The following is a 24722-nucleotide window of genomic DNA, read 5'->3' as shown; positions in this document are numbered from 1 at the left end:
TCATTTCAGATGGGAGTACTGACAGGCCGTGGGGAATGGGAGAAGGGTGGGGCAGGTGTTTGGGGATGGGGCTCCCGAATGATTTTCCCTGGCCTCCAGCTCCTCCAACAGCCCAAGCCCAGCAAGCCACTCCCGACCGGAGAGACGAGGGCTCCGCCCACAGGAGAGACTGGGCTAGAGGCTGAAGAAGAGGCTCGGAGGAGCCGCGGGGTCATGCGCAGAGAGATCCGGCCGCTCCCGGCGCGGAGCGCAGCGTGCGGGGGCGGGACACCGGCGCGGCCAGACTCCTGATTGGCCACAGGCGGGCAGAAAGGGGTGGGGTGGGGCGGCGCGCGCTCTGAGGCGCGCGGCCTGGCGGGTGTGTAACGGCCGTTAGGCGAGCTGAGGAAGTGAACTGCCGCCCGCGGCCGACGTAGTGGCCGCAGTCGGCGTTCCTGGGTTAGGGATTTCGCCGCCCTCTTTCGGCCCTACGTAAGTCCTCCTCCCTTCGGGAGCCCTTCTCGGGCTAGGAGACCCCGCCCCACCTTGGGGAGCCCGGGAGGAGCCCCAAAGGACCCCAGACACTCATGACCTACCTTCTTCGGGGGCCGTGGGAGAGCGAAGCGCATGCGCGGAGCTATTAAGTCGTCCCCTCTGGGTTTTTCACCCGCTGGGCTTCCTAAAATAATGCCCCGCACACGCCCCCTCGCGACTCGCTCGCCTCCCTGCCCTCTTCGTGTGGCTTTCTCCATCGTTCACTCCCTAGCAGTTGCTTTACCTTTGTAAAGAGTAGGCCCTGTGCCAGTCGCCGGGGGAGGGGACGGCGGGTACCACGTTGCTTGCCTTTGCGGAGCGGACGGTCCCAGAGAAGAGTAGACGTGAAGCGGGTGACGACTCGGTTAGGGCTGCATGGTGTGGGCTGGAGAAGTACACAGCACTAGGCAGAAGGCGCCTTTGTAGTCCGAGAGGGCAGGGAGCCCTCCCTGAGGAAGGGAAGTTGGGGCTGGGGGTTACAGGATGAATAGGGACTTAGGGTTGGGAGACAGCTCTTGTGAAGGCGCTAGGCTGGAGTTTCCCAGCCCGCACTGGTAGTTGACAGTGTCAGGAAACATTTTCATTTGCGGCAACTCAGGGATTGCTCCTGGTACTAGTGGATAGAAGGTCAGGGCTGCTGCGAAACATTCAACTTTGTGCAGCACAGCCCCCCCCCCCCCCCCCCCCCCCCCGGCTTCAAGCAAAGATTTATCTACCTAAAATGTCAGGAGCATCCAGATTGTCTAGACCACCTGCTCTAGATGAGGCAAGGAGGAGCTGGTGCTTTGGACTGACTACAAGTTTAGTGGGTTACAGCGAATTTGTTCAGTAGAGGGTATTCAGCACTCCCATTGCGCTAAAACAGGAAGATCAGAACCCCGTTTGCCTTTTACACCAGGGTATTTCCACCACATGGCACAGAGCCAGGCGAATAGTAGGCCCTCAGTAAATTTTGTTTGATGAATCGAATACTGTGTGCTAGGTACGGAAGGGTTATGATAACCAGGATGATTAAGATAATGCCCCTAGGCCTTGTAGGTTTTATAATGGTCTGGTGGTGGTGTAGGTCTCAAGACTTTGTAAAGGCAACTTCTTGGGAAGAATTTGGCTTCTCTTTCTTTAGGTCTGGTTTAATGAATGATCAAGGTCATGAAAATACTGCCAGGGTGTGAGATTCCTTTTTTTAATTATTATTAAAGATTTTATTTATTTATTAGAGATCACAAGTAGGCAGAGAGGCAGGCAGAGGGGAGGAAGCAGGCTCCCCACTGAGCAGAGAGCCCAATGTGGGGCTCGATCCCAGGACCCTGGAACCATGACATGAGCGGAAAGCAGAGGCTTTAACCCACTGAGCCACCCAGGCGCCCCAGTGGTGTGAGATTCTTAATGCGCTTTTGTCAGCTACGTATCCCTTCATATCCTCTCCTGTCTTGATGTGGATTCTCAACAGCTGCCAGTGTGACATCCCACACTAACATTGTAATTCTTCAAGGGGAGAAATACTTATAACAATCAAAACCTAATTCTTGGGAGGCAACTTGGGAAATAGAGCCGGGGTGGTGACCAAGAGCAACGTGAAGAAACTGTATGCGCTGTCCCTGCTTCTAACTACTTTGGGGCTTTCAGCTCTGGCTGTGTCTGAAGCAGAAACTCCCAACTTATGGTGCCTTCATAACTACATTCATTTATTTTTGTCACACAGAGAAAGAATGCAGGCTAGAATCTCTATAGCATTAGAACACAGTCCTGGCTTTGAAGCCTCTTCCTAGCTATATGACCTTCCCTTCTCTCAACCTTCATTTTTTTCATCCATAAAATAAGGGTAATAACTGCCTCATAGATTTGATGTGAGCATTAAATATAAGACATTATACCTCTAATAGAGTGTTTAGCACAGTGCTTTGTGGGTAGTAAATATTCAGTACTTGTTAAATTTGTTGAATGAATACTTCAGCAGTTTAAAGGGCTTTGAAGATAGAAACCATCCATGTGGGCGTTTCTTCTGTCTGCTTCCATTCACTCCTACCTTTCTTGGCTGTGTAATTGGTTATTTTTGTTACTTCTTATACATTCATATCTCTCACTTTTATCTCAGGAAATCTTTATGTCCTTCAGATGGTCCTAGAAACCATCAGTAGCTCATCTACTTCTGAACTTAGTAGGAAAAACTCAAGAATTACCTCTTCCAGGGGCACCTGGGTGGCTCAGTCGGTTAAGCATCCACCTCTTGGTCTTGGCTCAGGTCTTGATCTCAGGGTTGTGGGTTTGAGCCCTGTATTGGTCCCCATTCTGGGCTTGGAGGCTACTTAAGAAAAAAGAGAATTATCTCTTCCATACCGTTTTACTCCTTGTGGGAGTTTTCTTTTCTTTTTTTTAATTGAGGTAGAATTCATGTACAATAAAATTCAGTTTTATGTGCGTACAATTAAATGGTTTTAGTACATTCACAAGATTGTGCAGCCACCACCACTATCCAGTCTCAGGAGATTTTGATCACCCTGGAAAGAAACACCATGTCCATTAGTAGTTGTTACCCATTCCCTGACCTCCCACCTCTTAGTACTTGGTAACCATTAATCTGCTGTGTATATGGATTTGCTAGTTCTGGACATTTCATATAAATGGAATTTACCTGTTTATCAGTTGATGGACATTTGAGTTTTTTCTGCTTCTTAGCTATTGTAAGTAATGCTACTGTGAACATTCATGTACAAAATTTTGTGTGAACATGTTTTTATTTCTCTTGAACATATACTTAGGAATGGAATTTCCGAGTTACAGAGTAACTTTTTTTTTTTTTTAAGATTTTATTTATTTATTTGACAGACAGAGATCACAAGTAGGCAGAGAGGCAGGAAGGGAAGCAGGCTCCCTGCTGAGCAGAGAGCCCGATGTGGGGCTTGATCCCAGGACCCCAGGACCACGACCTGAGCTGAAGGCAGAGGCTTTAACCCACTGAGCCACCCACTTTCTTTATAAGTGAAGAAAAGGATTTTGATATTGACCATTTGATACCACTGCTAGGTAAATAATCTAATCCTTCTGTGTCACCATTAACACACTAAATGATAATAGCCATAAATTGAAGCTTTTACTGAACAGTCATCTCTTACCCACTATGTGAAGAACTGGGATATCAGGGGATGGTACCATTTCTGTTATAGAGGTCTTGAATTAGCAAGGGTTTGTGTTGTTGTTACTAAGAGAAAACTATAGAGGTCAGTAAAGCACATTAGAGAAATAGTACCCATATAGCCTTTGTTTTCTCACCAAAGTTGAATTTCACTTCTAAGAATTGTGATCAATTGAGTTTGTCCCAAACTCTTTGGGGACTCTTATAAATTCAATTTCTAAATTCAAACACTATCTTCCAAGGACGATCATATCTCATTTTTTATTGATGTAAACTGCCAAGTAATCATAATAAAAACATAATTAAGCACTTACATGTGTCAGGCACTGTTGTGAGTTAATTTTAAATGAATTGGCATGAATTAGGTCCTGTCTTTATTCTAATTTTTATTTATTTTTATTGCTACTATTTTAAGTAGGCTCCACACTGAGCATGGAGCCCAACATGGGGCTTGAACTCACAGCCCTGAGATCAAGACCTGAGCTGAGATCAAGAGTTGGACGTTTAACTGACAGACCCAACCAACCACTCCAATCCTCATTTTCACTTATTTTTTCTTAAGATTTACTTATTTATCTGAGAGAGGGAGGCAGTGAGTGCATGCACACAAGCAGGGGGAGGGACAGAAGGAGAGGGAAAGAGAATCTCAAGCAGATTCCCTGCTGAATGCACAGCCAAACATGGAGCTTCATCCATATCCTGAGACCATGACCTGAGTCAGATGCCCAATTGACTGAGCCACCCAAGTGCCCCCATCCTCATTTTTATTTATTTATTTGTTTAAAGATTTTGTTATTTGAGACAGAAAGAGAGACAGAGATAGCATGAGCGGGGAGGAGAGGGAGAATCAGACTCCCTGCTGAGCAGGGAGCCTGACTTGGGACTCAATCTCAATCCCAGGACCCCAGGATCATGACCTGAGTCTAAGGCAGGTGCTTAACCAACTGAGCTACCCAGGTGCCCCCATCTTCATTTTTATGTGAAGGAACTGAGGTATAGAGATACTACAAAATTTGCCCAACGTTACACAGCTAATGAAGTCAGCCTTCAAACCCAAGCTGTCTGATCACAAGTACATACTCTGAACCACTTCCCTGTATTGCCATGCCTCTCAGGTACTATGCAAATATAAGATATTATTTGCTACTGTTAGTTACAGTTATTTAAGGCTTTTGTTTACACAGATAGTAATCAGACATTTGCTGAATTCTCACAGCCTACCATTAGAATAAATATAAATGGGAAGAAAATCTTGTGTTCCCAGCTGAGAATTGGGGTTCTTCTTATGACCAAGAATTCTATTTGTGCATCTTATTTTTTTTCTTTTGTGCATCTTTTTTTTTTTTTTAAAGATTTTATTTATTTATTTGACAGACAGAGATCACAAGTAGGCAGAGAGGCAGGCAGAGAGAGAGAGGAAGGGAAGCAGGCTCCCTGCTGAGCAGAGAGCCCGATGCGGGACTCGATCCCAGGACCCTGAGATCATGACCTGAGCCGAAGGCAGCGGCTTAACCCACTGAGCCACCCAGGCGCCCTCTTTTGTGCATCTTAATAATTAACTTTCATTACTGGAGGAATTGGGGAATTTATGTTGATAATTGAGTCATAATAATACACTGTTGGTTTGGTTATTTAGTTCTTTCTCTACCCTACTCTCTCATCCTGTTTCCATGGCTAAGAAAATCTGTGGTAAAGTGTGTTAATTGAGAGTAATGTTATGGGGCACGTGGGTGGCTCAGTCAGTTACGTGTCTGCCTTTAGCTCAGATTATGATTCCAGGGTCCTGGAATTGAGCCCAGGGTCATTGGGCTCCCTGCTTACTGGACAGCCTGCTTCTGCCTCTCCCTTTGCCCCTCCTCCTACTCTTGCATGCCTGTGCCCCTCTCCCTCTCCCTCTTGATCTCAAATAAATAAATAAAATCTTTTTTAAAAAATAAAATGAAAATAATATTATTTTTAATTTTTGCAACAGTTGAGGAATTCTAGGACATATAGGATCAGTATTAAGAATCTCTATTTGGTTCTAGATTTTGTCTCACTTTAGGAAGAGAAGTAGGATGGACTATCAGGAGTTGCTTTGCCTTAAAAAATATCTGTAGGAAAGGCGCTTGGGTAGCTCCCATCAGTTAAGCCTCTGCTTTCGGCTCAGGTCATGATCCCAAGATCCTGGAATTGAGCCCCATGTTGGGCTCCCTGCTCAGCAGGGAAGTCTGCTTCTCCCTCTTCCTCCACCCCTCCCCCTGCTCATGCTCTCTCTCTCCTCTCTCACATAAATAAATAAAATATTTTAAAAAAATCTATCTTTAGGGGGTGCCTGGGTGGCTCAGTGGGTTAATGCGTCTGCCTTTGGATCAGGTCATGGTCTCAGGGTCCTGGGATCGAGCCCCACATGGGGCTTTCTCCTTGGCAGGGAGCCTGCTTCCTCCCTCTCTCTCTGCCTGCCTCTCTGCCTACTTGTGATCTCTATCTGTCAAATAAATAAATAAAATCCTTAGAAAATATATATATATCTTTAGAAGTAAAACATGTGGAAGACGAATCCTGTGTGGGTTTGACAGTTTCAGTTGAATGGGAGCGAGTTACAAGGAGTTAAAAGATAGTGGAGAGCTCTGACTGGTTATTCCTTCATTTTACAGTTGGCTCAAATAACGGTGTTGATGGCCATGCAGGAGAAATACCCAAGTGAGAGGATTTCTCATGCCACTTCACCAGGTGAGTAAGCAGAGTTTTCTGACCTTTGCTCTGTTTTTTCATAACAGAAATTTCCTTTAACGGAAATACTTAGCAAACAAACATTCACTAAAATGCTGGTACTTAAAGAACAAAAATAATATGAGGCTATATTGAATAGAAAAACAGCCCTCTCCAAAAGAACAACTATTTATCTCTGGTCCTTCATGGCTTCCAAGAAGACCACGTGATTGATTGGGAGGGGAGGACACATGAAGGAACAGAATGACTTTGGAACATAGTTCCATTTGAAATCAGAAAAACACAGCATAAATTACTGTGTTCTATGTTGTCTTTGTAGTCCTGTGGGTGGGTCAGTCATCTGCTAGCCCACAAAGATTGGAATTCTTCTTGGATGCCAACAGTCTCAGTTATGTTGTCACTAGAGACTCAGGAATTTATCTTTAGAATGGATTGACAAGATTTTGAAAGCTCAGTAGATATATTAAGTGGATATATTAAATATATATGTTAAACATACATAAATACGTAAATAAACACATATTAGATGTGGTATGTTTAAATAGAAGGTAGGATAGAAAAATAGCTTTTTGAATTCTGAGGTGTTTATGAAGAGAGGGGTATATTTTTTTCAACTAAGGATATATTTTATTTAACTTTAAAATCCTACAGTGCCTTACAGCATTTGTTAGATGTTTGTTGTATTCTCCTAGGAGTGCTGCCCTGCATAGATTAAGCATTTTGAAAAACATTTGTTGAATCAGTTCAAGATTCCTTCAGCAAATATTTATTGAACATCTGCTACATGCCATTCACTGTTTTAGGGCTGGATTGTATAATTTCTAATGACAATTATGTTATAACACACAAATTTGGGGGATGTAGAAATTTCTAACAAAACTCACTGCTTTTCTGATGACTTTATCTTTAGTAGTCTTTCATTTGATTAATAATAGTCTTAATATTTTGATTAAAAAGATGTTAGTGATAGGACATATGACATAACAAAAAAATTTCAGCTTTCAAACTTGAATTTTGAAATAAGCATAAGCCTCTGTACCTATACCAAAATACATTTTTAAAAGTTTTATTTATTTACGTGATCTCTAGGGCTCCTGGGTGGCTCAGTAAGTTAAGTGTCTGCCTTCGGCTTGAGTGGTGATCCTGGAGTTCTGGGATCAAGTCCTGCATTGGGCTCCTTGCTCAGCAGGGAGTCTGCTTCTTCCTCTACCCCTACCCCATGCTTATGATCTTTCTCTCAAATAAATAAATAAAATCTTTAAAAAAAAAAAAAGTGATCTCTACACCCAGCATAGGGCTTGAACTCACAACCCCAAGATCAAGAGTCAGATGCTCTACCAACTTAGCCAGCCAGGCACCTCATAAAATACATTTTTATTTTAGCAAATATCTCTTCAGAATTGATGTATGGAGTGAGCAGATAGAAAAGTGGTACTGGTAAAGAATGGAAGATTAGTAGTGATAAGAAGTAAGAGGCCAGAAAGATGGTAATAGAGGCCCTCAATCGATTTTCAGTATTTTATTTTATTTTTTTTTTAAGATTTTTTTTTAAATTTATTTGACAGACAGAGGCCACAAGTAGGCAGAGAGGCAGGCAGAGATAGAGAGGGAAGCAGGCTCCCTGCTGAGCAGAGAGCCCGATGCGGGGCTCAATCCCAGGATCCTGGGATCATGACCTGAGCCGAAGGCAGAGGCTTTAACCCACTGAGCCACCCAGGCGCCCCGATTTTCAGTATTTTAGAAGGCCTGGAAATTTGTCTACTGGTTAGAGAGATAACACCATATAGACTTTCCTAGAAGTCAAATTTCTTTCCTTCTAGCTAGAATTATGCTTATATGTACAGATAGTAACACCAGCTAATCTTACGCTAATCAGAAGCTCTGATCATTAGGTATGTCTTAATGAAAGGGTATTACAGATTACTGCATGCATATAGATTCTTTCACATCAGGCAGTCCACTGTGACCCCAAGAATAAGTCCTTGGGGAAAGTTAGAGTAGAACTTCAGTAGAAGGCAGAGGGTAGCAAAAGTAGAAGAAAGTGAGTTAAAAAGATGGGAGAAGCACTAAAATTGGAAGAAGAGAATAAGGTGATTTGTGTTCAAATATCATTTGCTTCCCAGTAAATCAAAGAGTCTGTAGAACCTCGTTTTATGATTTCAGCTAAAACTCTGACATTTTAAATGGATAAGTAGCCATCATTACGTTTTTGTCCATTTGTTTACATGCATCATCAGATACAGTTTAGAAAAATTATAGTTTTTTTTAACAATGAATACTAGTAAATCAGGTGTTTATTGAATGCTTGCTACCTATGGCCTTCAAGTAGCAAGCTATTAAAGCTCAGTACATCTCCTCAGTCTTGGGGCGCCTGGGTGGCTTGGTTGATTAAAGGATTACCTTCGGCTCAGGTCATGATCCCAGGGTCCTGGGGTTGAGCCCCGAGTGGGGAGCCTGCTTCTCCCTCTCCCTCTGCCTGCCACTCTGCCTACTTGTTCTCTCACTCTGTCTCTCTGTTGAATAAATAAATAAAAATCTTTTAAAAAAATCTCCTCGATCTAGTTTTGTCTTACCCACTTAGAAATTTTAGTGGGTTTTTTGCATTGCACTCAAAATAGTGTTGAACTCTTCAGATTGACTTCTAAGGCTTAACCATGATCTGGATTCATCCTGCCCACTAGGTACCCCAGTTCAGTCAAGCAACGGTTTTCTTCTTTTTTCTTTCTCTCCTTCCTTCCTTTCTCTCTCTCTCTCTCTTCAATTTATTTATTTGAGAGAGAGCCCACATGCACACGAGTGGGGTGAACAGCAGAGGGAGAGAAGCAAACTCCTTGCTGAGCACAGAGTTCAAATAGGGCTTGATCCCAGGACCCTTAGATCATGAATTGACTTGAAGTCAGACACTTAATCAGCTGAGCCACCTAGGCACCCCCAAGCAATGGTTTTCAACAAGATACTGGACTGCCTGTTACTCTAAGGAGCATTTGGAAACATGGTATATTTGCATGTTTCATAGTGATGGTGGGATAGGGTTAAGGCTGCTACTGGCATTTAATAGGGACCGAGGATGCTAAACCATCCTGACATGTATAGACTACACATTGAGGAATTGTCTTGCCCAGTGTGCCAGAAGCACCTACTGAGAAATCCTTTAATAGGAAAGAATGTGGATATTGTAATCAGAACAACCTGGGTTCAAATCTCAGCTCTGTCCTCTGTAAAATAGGGGTGATGATACTGTTCAAGTAAGTAAGTAGATGAGATCATGTTGGTAAAGTGTTAGAATTTCTAGATTTCAAAAAATGGTAGCTACTGATAGATTCCTGGGTTCTTGGTAAGTCTTTTTTCTGTCTGTGAACCTTCTCACATCTCATGCTATTTCCATTCAAAATTAACTAATTTAGAGAAGCTGAAATAGGCACAGGAGAGAGAATGATGCTGTTTTTTTCATAGGTTTAAGGGCTTTATTTAAACAGTCTTGTGGGGTTACATCAGCTGGTTCACACTGAAGATGGGAAGTGTTGCTTGTTTCAGGTTCCGGTGTAATTCAAAAGGGTAGTTCCCTGGGAACCGAATGGCAGACCCCAGCTATCTCAGAGGCTTTTCGGAGTCGCTTCAGCCGCTGCTCAAGTGTAGCTGACAGTGGAGACACAGCCATTGGCACATCATGCTCAGACATTGCAGAGGGTAAGTTTGGATTAATGGTTTGTTTACTAATATGTGTTGTCATTTTCAGATTGTGTTCCATGTATACTGTCAATTCCAGAATATTCATAACTTGGGCACTTCAGCCAAGGAGTTTGCTTGATTTTTTTACTCTGTGTTTCTTACATTTGGCCCTTTTCTTTCAGTTTTTATTGTTTGTCCTATTTTAATAACTTTTTATAGGTTTCTTGTCCTCAAGTCTTTTCCCTCTACTGCCAGGTTAATCTTTCTAAAAGCCTGGTTTTATGGTTTCCCTTTCCTGTAAATCCTCGACTGCTTCTGTTACTTGGAGGATAAAGTTCAGAGGCCTTAATTTTGTGATCTGGCTTTCCCACCCAATCAGACATATTTCTTACTGTTATAGAGTGTGGTGTTTTACTATGCAATGAAAAAGCACAGAACTTTTGTTGTTGTTGTTGTTGTTTTGGATATCTGAGCTCTTTTCTTCTTTAATCCAGGCCCATTTGTGTTGTTTCCACCTCTTCTTGCCCTTCCCAGCTGTGCTGATCTTATTTTTCAAAATCTAGTGAAGTGTCTGACTAGACTTTTCCCATCCCTTCCACCCATTACTGAGATCCCTCTCTGTAATCTTTTTATTTTTAATGTTTTAAAATTTTTATTTATTTATTTGAGAGAGAGAAAGAAAGAAAGCAAGAGAGGGGTAGGTCAGAGGGAGAAACAGACTCCCTGTGGAGCAGGGAGCCCTATGTGGGACTCAATCCTGGGACTCCAGGATCAAGACCTGAGCCAAAGGCAGTTGCTTAACTAAGTGAGCCACCCAGGTGCCCTGCAATCTTTTTTAAAAAAATAAGATTTCATTTATTTTGAGAGGGAGGGTGGAGAGAGAGAGAGAACAGGAGCAGGGGGAGGGAGAAACAGACTCCCTGCTGAGCAGGGAGCCCTATGTGATGCCTGGGATCATGACCTGAGCTGAAGGCAGACACTCATTCCACTGAGCCACCCAGGCACCCCTCCCTCTCTGCCATCTTGTAATCTTCATTGTGTCTGCCATTTGGGGGTCACTTAAATTAAGTAATAACTGCCAGACAGTGTTTTACAAGAGTATTTTCTTTTTTAAAAAATTTTATTTATTTAAGTAGTCTCTATACCCAATATGGCTTTTGAACTCACAAACCAAGATGAAGAGCCCCATGCTCTACTGACTGAGCAAGCCAAGCATCACAAGTGTATTTTATTTTTTCATTTAGATAGTGAGTTCCTAGAGGGCAGAGGACCTGATGGTAATAGTAACTATTTATTAAATACTTTGTGATGGATACTATACTAAATTTTTTCTACATTTTTTCATTAACATCTTTGAGAACGCTATGAAATATTATTTCCATTTTACAGCTGAGAAACCTGAATTTCTTTTTTTTTTTTTTTTAAGATTTTATTTATTTATTTATTTGTCAGAGAGAGAGAGAGAGAGGGAGAAAGCACAAGCAGGCAGAGCGTCAGGCAGAGGCAGAGAGAGAGGCAGGCTCCCCACTGAGCAAGAAGCCTGACGCAGGACTTGATCCTAGGACCCCAGGACCACAACCCGAGCTGAAGGCAGTGGCCCAACCAACTGAGCCGCCCAGGCATCCCTGAATTTCTTTTTTTTTTTTTTTTTCAAAGAGTTATTTATTTGAGAGAGAGAGAGAAAGATCATAAGTGGGAGGAGGGGCAGAGGAAGAGAATCTTCAAGCAGACTCCCTGCTGAGTGCAGAGCCCTACACAGGGCTAGATCCCACAATCCTTGAGATCATGACCTGAGCCAAAACCAAGAGTTGGACGCTCAACCAACTGAGCCACCCAGGCACCCCGAGAAAGCTGAATTTCAAAGTGATTAGATTACTTGATTAGAGTTACAAAACTAGTCACTTTAGTACTTTATCAGATGTCACACCCACTATGATAGCTATAATCAAAAAGATAATAACAAGTTTTGGTGAGAATGTCAAGGAATTGGAACCTGTATACATTATTGGTGGGAGTGTAAAATGTTGAAGCTGCTTTGGAAAGCAGGTTGGCAGATCTTCAAAAGGGTAAAACATGGAGTTACCCTATGACTCAACAGTTCTACTCCTACCTATATACCCAAGAGAAATGAAAGCATATATCCACACGTAAACTTGTTACATGAATATTCGTAGCAGCATTATTCATAGTAGCCCAAAAATGGAAACAACCCAGATGTTTATCAACTAATGAATGGATGAGTCAGATGTAGTATATCCATATAATAGAATATTATTCTGCAGTAAGAAATGAAGTACTAATACCTGTTACAAAATAGTTGAACTTTTAAAACATTATGCCAAGTAAAGCCAGACACAAAAGGCCACATACTGTATGATTCCATTTATATGAAATGTCTAAAATAGGCAGATCCAGAAAGACAGAAAATGAGTGGTTGTCCAAGGCTAGGGAAGTTAGGGTAAATGGAATGTGACTGCTAAAGAGTAAGAGGTTTCTTTTTGTGGTAATAAAATATTCTATAATTGATTGTAGTGATGGTTACACAGCAATGAATGTAATAAAAACCATTGAATTGTACACTTCAAGTGGGTGAATTGAATGTTATGTGAATTATATTTCAGTAAAGCTGTTTTTTAAAGAAAAGGATAGAAATGTTTGAAAATAGAAATGGGTAAAAAAAAAAACAACAACAGTTATCTACTGTATTGACCCTTAGACACCTGGCATTTAATAGTTGATAGCTGTGTGTATATGGCGTGGTGCTCATAAATGTTGAGTAGAACTGAATCATAGATTTTGTTGTAGATGGACTTTGAAAGTCATTTAATCCAGTTCCTTTTTGCTGGTGAGTAACAAAAATTCTCCAAGGGGTTAAGTAATTTGCCTAATGTCACACAACTAGTCAGATTCAGGTCTCCCAGCTGTAGTATTTTTTCTGTCACTTCTGTAATCAAGTGTTACTCTCAGTTTAGTTATTTGTTAAGGTTTTGTCTACATTGCAGTCATGGGACCTTTTTCATTTTGACTAAATAATAGTTCTTTTAAAAATCAAACAGTGGTCTAGATTTCCCCCTATTGAATTTAGTGACTGTATTTAATTCAGTTACGTTGTTACACAGATTCTGTGCTTTTTATTCCTTTGAGGGGGGAAATATATTTCCCGTGTAGTGCATTCTTTTTAAATTGTAGTAGCCTTGATGTGATGCCTTTTTTTTTTTTTTTTTTTTTTTTTTTAAAGGATCCAAGGTGGGGCACCTGGGTGGCTCAGTCAGTTAAGAGTCCAACTTTGGATTTCAGCCCAGGTCATGATCTCAGGGTGAGATTATGAGATTGAGCCCTTCATCGGACTCCACATTCAGTGCACTCTGCTCGAGATTCTCTCCTTTTCCCCCCACTTCTACACACACACTCCCTCTAAATAAATAAATAAGTAAATCTTTGAAAAAAATAAAGGATCCAAGATGTCTTCTCTGCCATGTTTGTTACATACAGTGGTCTTTATCTTAACCCTTGCTTATTGTGTCCATCCATCCAGCTTGGTTTTATTAGGAGCCCAGTTGACAAGAACCCTTATGACTGGTATAAAATACAGTTCATTGTTGCATCTTCTTTTTTTCATTGTTTCATCTTTAAAGTGAACAGGTTTGCTTTTGATTCTACCCTTCATTAAAATGTTTTACCTTGAGGGGCACCTGGGTGGCTCAGTTGTTAAGCGTCTGCCCTCAACTCAGGTCATGATCCCAGGGTACTTGGATCCAGCCCCGCATGGGGCTCCTGGCTTGGCGGGAAGCCTGCTTCTTCCTCTCCCACTCCCCCTGATTGTGTTCCTTCTCTCACTGTGTCTGTCTCTCTCTCTGTCAAATAATAAATAAAATCTTAAAAAAAAAATGTTTTACCTTGAAGAATTGTAAGGGATGGGGTAGAGGTGGATACTGGCGACTTCAGAAGACTTTCAGCTTTTTATTAAAGACTGCAGTAGTTAACTGGCTTAGTTCAGACTCCCTTACTTCATAAACCAGTAAGGGATATAGACAGAAGTGATCAAGATTTAGTAATAGCTAAATCTACCCCTCACTGAGAAAGCGTGGTTTTTAGAAAGAATTAGGGAGTGGGGCAGAGGGTATGGTTGAAGAGAGGAGAGATTTAGAAATATGAATATCCTTAAAGGGGCAAAACCCCAATATTCTGAGAACTGTAGACTTCTCTAAAAATCACATATCCCATACACTAAATTTTGAGCCTTTGAAAATTGTAGAAGGTAAGTGGCCCTTTTGAAAATGAGTGTTGTGGGACACCTGGGTGGCTCAGTTGGTTAAGCGTCTGCCTTTAGCTTAGGTGACGATTCAGGGGTCCTGGGATTGAGTCCCACATCAGGCTCCCTGCTCAGCTTCTTCTCTCTCTCCCTCTGTCTCTCTGCCTGCTTGTGCTTGTTCTCTCCCTCTTTCTCAAATAAATAAAATCTTTAAAGAAAAATGAGTGTTGCTGTTTTGCTTCAAAATGTTTCAAAATACAAACCAGACTTAAGGTGTAACTTGACATTTTATAGCAGTTTGTCAGAATTGCCAGTTTTCTGGGTCCCTGGGTGGCTCAGTCAATTAAGTGGCTACCTTCAGCTCAGGTTATGATCTCAGGATCCGGGGATCCCTGCTCAGCAGAGAGCCTGCTTCTCCCTCTCCCTCCGCCTGCTGCTCTGCCTACTTGTGCTCTCTCTCTGTCAAATAAATAAATAAATTCTTAAAAAAAAAAAAAAAGAATGCCAGTTTTCTTACTATAAATAAACTTAATAGATAAGTGACCTGCTGAAAAAGATTTTTATTCTTTTACCAGTGGATCAACCACACTTCTAGAAAATTAGAAGTCCTGGGTCATTTGATAACTTTCCAGGCTTTGGTTTTGGCATTACTACTTTGGGGGTTATGGGCTCAAAACTGAATTTGGTGAGTCTTGAGAGTAGGTGGTGCTGTAGATGGAGAATGGAAGGAGGGGTTACAAAGTTCAGCACAATAGCAGTCCTTCATATGCTACAACTTCATGATCTTCTGTTCCATAATTCTACTTTGAAAGCAGAGACCCTTGGTGAGAGTGAATATTATGGTACCGTTACAGAGGGTTTCAAATGGAGAGCTTGCTATTCTTGGAAGTTTTCATCACCACAGTCTGCTTTAGCCTATTGCCTATTCCTATGTATAAGTTATGGGACCTCAAAAACTGTGTCCTTAGCGTCTGAAATGTTCTGGGTCCTTAGAAGCAGACACATTTATCAGAAATTACTGTTGTTTTGTTTTAGTATGGCCTTTTATATATATCCCCAAGATAATCTAAGTATAGGAAATTAGACACTTTGCCTTATCTCATACATTATAAGGGATAATTTGTCCATGGTTTTTGTTTTTTGGTGGGGGGGGTTGTTTCTGTGTTTGTTTTTTAAAAGATTGTTTATTAGAGCATGTACATGGAAGGAGAAGGGAGAGAGAATCTGAAACAGGCTCTGAGCTGAGCACAGAGCCTGTTGCAGGGTTTGATCCCTCAGCCATGAGATCATGACCTGAGCCGAAACCAAGAATTGGACACTTAACCAACTGAACCATCCAGGCGCTGCCTTTTTGTTGTTGTTGTTAAGATTATATTTATTAATTTATTTTAGAAACCGCATGAGTGGCGGGGTTGGGGCGGGGTGGGGGGACACCGAGGGAAGAGGAGAGAATCTCAAGCAGATTCTGCTCTGAGTCTGGAGTTTGATGTGGGGCTCAGTCCCTCAATCCTGACATCATGACCTCAGCCAAAATCAAGAGTTGACACTCAACCAGCTGAGCCACCCAGGTGTCCATGGTTTTATTTTATTTTTTTTTAAAGATTTTATTTATTTATTTGAGAGACCGTGAGAGAGAGCATGAGTGAGGAGAAGGTCAGAGAGAGAAGCAGACTCCCCGCGGAGCCGGGAGCCCGATGCGGGACTCAATCCCGGGACTCCAGGATCATGACCTGAGCCGGAGGCAGTCGTCCAACCAACTGAGCCACCCAGGCATCCCTTAAAGAGCTACTTACAAACCCATATTAGAAGATGGTAGCTGATGTGTAGTAATTCTGGGAAAGGTTATAGTATCTATCCTCATTAGCTGAGTGTGTTCTGTGTTAGTTGATGGAAAGAAAAAAGAAATGAATTGAATTGGTTGTCCACTCTTCATGGTAGATGTGCTTGGTTTGCAAAGAGTACTGGACATAGTTGAAAAAGGAAGACAGGGGTGCCTGGGTGGCTCAGTCAGTTAAGTGGCTGCCTTTGGCTCAGGTCATGATCCCAGATCCTGGGATTGAGTCCCACACCGGGCTCTTTGCTCAGCAGGGAGCCTGCTTCTCCCTCTCCCTCTGCGTGCCACTGTGCCTACTTGTGCTCACTTTCTATCTCCCTGTCAAATAAATTAAAAGGAAAAAAAAAAAGAAAAAGGAAGACATTATATTCCTTGTCCCCTTACTCAGTTTACTCCCGGCTAAAGGTAACAGGTAGGGGCGCCTGGGTGGCTCAGTGGGTTAAGCCTCTGCATTCGGCTCAGGTCATGATCTCGGGGTCCTGGGATTGAGCCCCACATCGGGCTCTCTGCTCAGTGGGGAGCCTGCTTCCCCCTCTCTCTCTGCCTGCCTCTCTGCCTACTTGTGATCTCTGTCAAATAAATAAATCTTTAAAAAAAAAATAAAGGTAACAGGTATGTTTCCTGACATTACTGTCTTGTTTGCTCGCAGCCCATTGCCTTGACGCATTAGTTCTGTGACCCTATAGTCTTTTTCAGAGTAGCACTTGAAAGTTGGAAATAATGTAGAAATGTGTACCTTCTGTAGCAGGTCTAATGAGAGAGTTGTCCTCCAAAACCAGGCAAGAGCTAAAGGAAGCAGAAATTGAGTATGAACGAAAAGTGAAAAGTCACAGTTGGATATAAACAAGGGGGAAGGCAAAATATAAAATAGAGGATTTCAGTGTGTACCCACTTGAGAGTGCTCCCTGTGCTAAGTGAAACCTGAGAGTTACTAAGAATAACTTCACATATCCAGGCAGTCAGGTCTGGGGTGTGGGGGAGAGAATAGAATCCTGATTCAGATGCTGTACTCCCTGTCCTGGACACAGAGCAGCACTATCTATCCACTTTGCCTATTCTTCGGATAGTTCAGATTCGTTGCTTACCTTCACTGGGAAGCTTTTGGAGGCCACAGAGAATTCTGGCAACCCTTGGAAAGAATATTTTTATTGGATTGGATTGTAGCTTGAGAGTTGCCCAGCTCCCAGAAGAGTAGGACCTAATCCATTTCCCTTAAGTAAGTGGTCTTTTGGTTTTTGCTTTTTGGTTTTAAATTCGTTTCTCAGCTTTGTTTGTTGACTGGCAAGATTTTTTTTCAAATAAAAAGGACAGAGTGTAAGTTAAAAGTAAAGCTGATGTTGCCTTTTGTTGGTTTTCCTTGTGAATGGCATTTGAGATCCTAGAATACACGTAACTTCTCAGTTAGGCTGCCTTTCTGCCTGATACTTATGATGATCGTATCTATTCTGCTTGGTCTCAGTCAGGAGAGAACATCTGGCATAGCAGCCAAACTCAAGAAATCCTGCTGCTGGGGTGCCTGGGTGGCTCAGTCATTAAGCGGCTGCCTTCAGCTCAGGTCATGATCCCAGGGTCCTGGGATCGAGCCCCACGTCAGGCTCCCTGCTCAGCAGAGAGCCTTTTTCCTCTCCTTGTTCCTACCGCTCTGCCTACTTGTGCTCTCTGTCTCTCTGTCAAATAAGTAAGATCTTTTAAAAAGAGAGAGAGAGAGAAAGAAATCCTCCTGCTTCAGTTTTGACTTACGGAAGATTATTCTCTTCGCAGATTTTTGTAGCTCAAGTAGCAGCCCTTCTTTCCAGCCCATCAAAAGCCACATAACCATTCCAACAGCCCATGTGATACCTTCCACTTTGGGGACCTCTCCTGTCAAGCCAAATTCTATACCTGCTGGACTCTCTTCCTCCAAACTCCCTTTGTCAGGGCTGGCTGAAAGTGCGGGGATGACAAGAAATGGAGACCTTGGTGCAATGAAACGTTCTCCTGGCCTGTCTAGAGATTTCATGTATCTTTGTGGTGCTCCTGGAGAAAATGGAATTGAACAGTCCTGGTTTCCAACAGTGGGACATGAAAGAGAAGAAGAGGTGAGGAAGTTTGATATGCCCAGTATGGAGTCTACCCTTAATCAGTCGGCAATGATGGAGACACTTTATTCTGATCCCCACTACCAAGTCCACTTTCACAGCCCAAGAGCTGACACGAACAAGGAGTTATACAAAGTGTTGCCTGAGACCAAGAAGGCACCGGGCAGTGGGGTGGTATGTGAGCGGAATGGACCTCACCCTAATAGCAGTGGAGTGCTCCCTTTGGGACTCCAACCTGCTCCTGGCTTCTCCAAGCCTCTACCCTCTCAGGTATGGCAGCCGAACCCTGACCCTTGGCGCCCACATGAGCGGTCTTGCGAGCTCAGCACTTGCCGGCAGCGGCTGGAGATGATCCGTTTGCAGATGGAGCAGATGCAGGTAGAGACCCTTCTTGCGCTGGATTTTGTGGGTTCTTTGCAGATCTTAGAACTCTATAGGTTTAGTCCCGTAAGTTTTGACTCTAAAGAAAACATTTGTAAAATAGACCGAAGATGTTTATAGATGGGAAGTGAAGGCTTGTGAATGCCATTGAATATGTTGGTCATCTAATTAAACACCAGATGGGTCCTCCAGAGTGGAGAGTTACAACAGAAGACCCCAAAAGTTGTGACATTAACCCTGATTGTGTACTTATGTATCAGTAGGCTAGCTACTTTCACATACGAAATCTTAATTTAATCCTTGTAGCACTTTGATGAGGTAAATGTAGAAATTTACCAGGTTCTTAGAATAAGTAATCTGTCCAGGGTCACAAAGCTGGTAAGTAGCAGAGCTAGGGTTTAAAAACCATCTCTGAACCCCTGTGTTTCTTCCATTGTACTAATTTTGTGTTTAAAAAAAAAAAAAAAAAGCCTTGTGCTGCTTAAGAGTGGGAAGGAAAAAGGCAAGACTTATTCTCCTTTCCTGGTTGGTTAGGACATCTTAGCTCCTGCTTTGCCTCTCTTGCCAGATAATGAAAGATAAGTGACCTTTTCTTAGAAACTAGAGCCTTCATGAGCAGGGAGTGTCCAATTGGCAGAAGTCTCCCTGGCAGGTTCTTTCCAGTCATGCATCAGAGCTAAAATTATTTCATAAACACTGGGCCTCCTCAGCTGAGCCAAACTGAGCCTTGACTAGAGACCCAACTGTTTACTGCTCAGGTAAGGCTGTCCAGGTGCCTTTGGGTCAAGATCAAGCCTCTCTGGGCCTCCTTGTCTTCCAGCTTCAGAATGGAGCCATCTGCCACCATCCTGCTGCTTTTGCTCCATCACTGCCCACATTAGAACCAGCGCAGTGGATCAGCATCTTAAACAGTAATGAACACCTTCTGAAGGAAAAGGAGCTCCTCATTGACAAGTAAGAGGTCAAGGGGTGCCCTGGTACCAGGCTCTGCTCTCCCAGCCCACACTGAGGGCACCTAATGAGGTCTCTCCAAGGGTAGCACATCCCTCTCTGTTTGGGTCCGTGCCTTCCTTCATGGTCGGGCTAGGTTGGCAAGCAACCTAGTTCTGTATTTGAGTAATGGGATAGGCCAATTGTGTATGCTCTGCAGGGACTCTGGGAGTGCCTGAAGTGGACAGCCAGTCCTTTGTAGCTGATCTTTCCTCATTTCCCCCAAGTCAGCTTTCTTATTTGCTCTTCCTCCTTCAGCAAGACTGTACTGTCCAGACGCAAGGCCTTTTTTGGTTTACATAGTATGAATTGTATCCACTTAAGGAAAGTGGGGGCTCGTGTTGCCAGTGGGTTAGTGTCAGTACCCTGGACCTCATTCTACTGGCTTTTGCAGGCAGAGGAAACATATCTCTCAGCTGGAGCAGAAAGTACGAGAAAGTGAACTGCAAGTCCACAGTGCCCTTTTGGGCCGCCCTGCCCCCTTTGGGGATGTCTGCTTGCTGAGGCTGCAGGTAAGCATTGGCAGCCAGAATGGCATTCTGGTTGTCATAACTCAGTGTCTTACCTTTGCTTGGTACTACGGTATCCAGGAGATAGAAAAGGGATCAAGTGATATAAGGTGTCCTTGCCCTTAAAAGGGTAGGCATCCTAATTATAAAACATCCCTCATTCTGCCTTTGTGGAGGCAGAAAAGGCTCGAGGGTAGAATCAGGTATGCCTTGGTGTCAGGACATACTTGGGAAAAAAACGAAGGCAGAGCAAGGTACATAGTAAGCTTCTTGACCTGGGTGATGTTCTGATAAGTCTTAATCTACCAGCTGTAGCCAAATGGAGGGAGAGGCAGAGGTAATGGGATTTAGAGCCATTCTCATTTTTTAATTTTTCCATGTCTAGGAGCAAGTAAAGGTAGCCATATTTTCACTGAGGGCAGTGGCTCCTGGAAAAGCTTGCTTTGCTTACTTCTTCTGCAATATGGGCTTTTGAGTGATGAGTATTAAACAGATTATAGTACTGGCTTTGCCACATAGTGGGCCTGTCAAGACGGTTCTATCTTATAGAATCAGAATGTTAGAGTGAGAAAGACCCTTATATAAAATCTGGTGCAGTCCTCTAATTTACTGGTGAAAAAATTGAGGCCCAAGAGTGAGGAAGAACTTTTGCCCAAGATCATATAGAGGATGAGTAGAGGAGAAAATGTGAGTGTGCTTCAGAATCACCTGAAGGGCCTGTTGAAACACAGATTGTTGAGCCCCATCCCCAGAGTTTCTGAGTCAGTGGGCTGGGAGTTGGGCTCAAGAATTTCTATTTCTGACAAATCTCCAGGTGATGCTAAAGATGTTAGTCCTAGGACTACACTGTGAGAAGCACTGCTTGAGGAAATTCTTAGAGAAAGATGATATTTGACCACAAAGTAGATCGAGGATAAGTAAAGTACATGGGACTGTAAGGGTGAGGAACCATTATGTATTGAGAATCTTTATGCAGGAATTGCAGCGAGAGAACACTTTCTTACGTGCACAATTTGCACAGAAGACAGAAGCCCTGAACAAAGAAAAGATCGAGCTTGAAAAGAAACTCTCTGCTTCAGAAGTTGAAATTCAGCTCATCAGAGAATCACTCAAAGTGGCGTTGCAGAAGCACTCAGAGGAAGGGAAGAAACAGGAAGAAAGGGTGAGCTAAGGAGTTGGTAGCTTTCTAATTCACAAAGGAGTTGGCAGTCAGCCTTCTCTTGCCAAATCCAAAGCTGTTTCTGGCCCTCATCCTTGGAACTAGGAGGAACCAGTTGGGTGAGATCCTACATTGACTTTTCGTGCAGGACTGGTCTGTTAGAAATGGCACTCCTCCTTTTTGCTTCATCTCCACAAAACTGCCACAGAGTCCCTCACTGCCCTGGGTTGTGATGGGCCTCCAACTGACCTGGATAGAAAACCAGCCTGGCCAGTCATACCAGATGGTACTATTATAAGATGTTAAAACATCTGTGGTAAATTTACATAATCCAGCCTGGTTTTCCCTTATTCTGCCTAAAAAGTAGAAAAGAATTCCGTGTGTACAGCCACTTTGGGAATTTTTACATTTTTCCAAGGCTCTTAGAATCGCCTTAGGGTAAGATTGGTCATCATAGAAGGAGCTGATTTGCTTCCGTTTCATAGCTTGCTATAATACAGATGGTCTTGGAGGGCCAGTTTAGTAATGTTTAGCTCTGGACCACATGCATCAAAATCAACAGAGCAGTGCTGCTTAAACTCTAATGTGCTGAAGAATCACTGGGTTATCTTGTTTAAAATGCAGATCCAGAGGCACCTGGCTGGCTCAGTTGATGGAGTGTATGACTCTTGATCTCGGGGTTGTGAATTTGAGCCCCATGTTGGGTGTAAAGATTGCTTTAAAATAACATCTTTTTTTCTTAAATAAAATAAAACACAGATCCAGATTTAGTACTTCTAAGGTGGGGTGTGCCTGAGGTCCTGCATTTTTATCAAGCTCCCAGGTGTTGTTGGTGCCACTAGTATATCAAGGATTTAGAGGCTTGTTAAAAAAGAAACTTTTAGTTAAAATACATGTATCTAAGTTAAATAATCTAATACCAATATGTTTATAATAAAACTTAGCTCTGTACCCAACCCCACTCCACAAAGATTTCCATCCTTAACTCTTTTTCTCCTGGCATAAACCTCTGTATTTCTGAGTATTATTCTTGAGGTTTTTGCTATTTTTGTTTCATGGGTGCAGTATCTTCTCTCTCTGATGATATTGATTATATCTTTTGGGATGTCTGCCTCTGCTTATAGTGTTGTTTCTTGTTTTTTGGTTTTGTTTTGTTTTTAGAACGTGTTCTTCTGTTTTAGTATCTTTCGTGTTAGAGGCTTGGTGATCCTTGAATGAATGGGCACTCATGTTTAAGAATGAAATATTTGAAAGCTGGATAGGAGCTCTGGGTTCATGGTAATTTCCTCGTGGACTGCATTATAGGATAATCAGATTTAGACTGCCTTCTCACTTGGGAACCAACAAATAATAGTATCTGAATGTCTTAAACAACTCTGTCCAGAAAAAAATCAATCTTCAGCCTGTTGCCTAGTTGAGAGGCTAAGGACAAGAATGCTTTTGGCCTTTAGGATCTCAATTCTGAGAAGGAGATTAGGCTTAGAGTACCCCAGTTCTGTACACAGATTTTTACTTACACTTACTTTAAACCCAGTGCTGCACTCTCTCTGCTGTGACTGATATCCCTGAGTTTGGAATCTCCCTCATCTGATTTCTCCAGAGAATAAATCTCCACCAGTCTCCTGTTGGGAAAATCTAGGGTAAAAATGGTATCCAGCTAACCTATATGTAGATTTCCAGTGAGTGCCCTGTTTTCAGATCTATGGCTGATACCTGCCACAGACGTACCTGGTACTTCAAATACAGAGGTACTTGTGGGGTTTGAAGGGCGCCGTGTTTACCAAGTTGTCTGTAACTCCCACTGCAGGTTATAACTTTTCTCTTAAGTAATTTATCTGCTGTCTTTGATCTTCTATAAACACATTGAAATCTCTCATACACTTTTGTCTCCTATTAACCTTTTTTTTTTAATTTAAAGATTTTATTCATTTATCTGACAGGCAGAGATCACAAGTAGGCAGAGAGGCAGGCAGAGAGAGAGAGAGGGAGAAGCAGGCTCTCTGTTGAGCAGAAGGCCCGATTCGGGGCTCGATCCCAGGACCCTGAGATCATGACCTGAGTCAAAGGCAGAGGCTTAACCCACTGAGCCACCCAGGTGCCCCTCCTATTAACTTTTTAAATTTAGTATTTTATTTCCTTTCTGTCATTTTAGAGATGTTTTGAAGGGGAGAAGAGATAAACATCTTGGGGTAATCCACCCCTTTTTTTTAAGATTTTATTTATTTGACAGAGATCACAAGTAGGCTGAGAGACAGGCAGAGAGCGGGGAAGGAAGCAGGCTCCCCACGGAGCAGAGAGCCCGATGTGGGGCTTGATCCCAGGACTCTGAGATCATGACCCGAGCTGAAGGCAGAGGCTTAACCCACCGAGCCACCCAGGCGCCCAGTCCACCATTTTTTTAAATTTAAAGATTTCCCCAACAGGAGACTGGATATTTATTCTCTGGAGAAATCAGAAGAGGGAGATTTTTCTGGGATATCAGCATTTTCAATAAGCTTCCCAGTTGAGTCTGAAGCATATTAAAATGTGGGAATCACTGGTTTAGAGCTTGAAAGGGTACAGGTTATATCTGGAGTAAAGCCTTTGGGTGATTTTCAGGTTATCTACTCTTAGTACTTTCTTATCTTTGGATTATATTAGGTCTTTGATTACTTTTGATATCAGGAGATCTGCCTTTTTCTCTGCTTTCACTTGCTTCCTTCAGCATCCTTTTTTCATAACCCAAAATAAAAAACATAATAGTGAAGAAAAGTCTCCAGCAAATCTGGTGTGTGCCCACTCTGTGCCAAGCATCGTGCTTGGCACATCATATTGGGGCTATGATAATGAGCAAAATAGACACAGTTCCTTCTTCTAGAAGTTTAGAGTCTCGTTAACCCTTCTAGATGATTGCTTAACTTTTAAATCGTGTGGTGTTTAGAGACACCAGGACAGACCAGACCACTATAAATAACAAAGACACTCCTATTATTTGGGAAATTCTAAGAGTTTAGAAGTGTGGGCTGGAGAAGTACACAGCACTAGGCAGAAGCCACCCATGTAGTCCGAGAGGCAGGGAGCCCTCCCTGAGGAAGGGAAGATCATAACCTGAGCTGAAACCAAGAGCTGGATGGTTAACCAACTGTGCCACCCAGGCATGCCAGCAATTAAATATTTTTAAAGACATATCCATTGTTGTTTTAGATATCATGCTATCGCACACTTCATACTAGAGAATAGTGTAAACATAACTTTTACATGAACTGGGAAGCCAAAAAATTCATTTGACCTGCTTTATCGTGATGTTCGCCTTGTCACAGTGGTCTGGAACCAAACCCGCAGTGTCACCCAGGTATGCCTGTATATAGAAGTGCTACCAGTTTTTAAAAACTGCCCAAGGAGCCCTCCTTCCCTACCCTTGATTGGAAAGTTCAGGTGTGTTAACTCTGCAGTTTATGCCCTAATCTTAAATGGTAAAATTTGATCACCTCCCTGCCTTCATTGTAGTAGAAC

The 24722-nt window shown here is 42.6% G+C and overlaps 1 protein-coding gene across 5 annotated transcripts in view; it reads left to right on the top strand.

Annotated features, from left to right (window-relative positions):
• The first annotated feature begins 335 nt into the window (after window positions 1-335).
• Window positions 336-24722, top strand: part of CEP85 (centrosomal protein 85) — a 36547-nt gene continuing 12160 nt past the window's right edge. Inside the window, exons 1-8 of one of the 5 annotated variants that reach the window (XM_047725955.1) lie at window positions 336-471; window positions 6283-6358; window positions 9893-10045; window positions 17875-18191; window positions 18462-18569; window positions 19393-19526; window positions 19957-20074; window positions 21048-21233. In XM_047725955.1, coding sequence (XP_047581911.1) covers window positions 6304-6358; window positions 9893-10045; window positions 17875-18191; window positions 18462-18569; window positions 19393-19526; window positions 19957-20074; window positions 21048-21233 — 1071 coding nt within the window. In that variant the 5' untranslated portion in view covers window positions 336-471; window positions 6283-6303. Of the gene's footprint in view, window positions 472-6282; window positions 6359-9892; window positions 10046-17185; window positions 17330-17874; window positions 18570-19392; window positions 19527-19956; window positions 20075-21047; window positions 21234-24722 lie in introns of those variants that run through there. The other 4 variants (XM_047725954.1, XM_047725952.1, XM_047725953.1 and 1 more) reach the window with 4 other exon arrangements.

Source organism: Lutra lutra, chromosome 4, assembly GCF_902655055.1.
Source record: "Lutra lutra chromosome 4, mLutLut1.2, whole genome shotgun sequence".
Classification (NCBI taxonomy): domain Eukaryota; kingdom Metazoa; phylum Chordata; class Mammalia; order Carnivora; family Mustelidae; genus Lutra; species Lutra lutra.
Note: the sequence above shows the minus strand (reverse complement) of the source record. Positions and strands in the feature narration are given on the sequence as shown.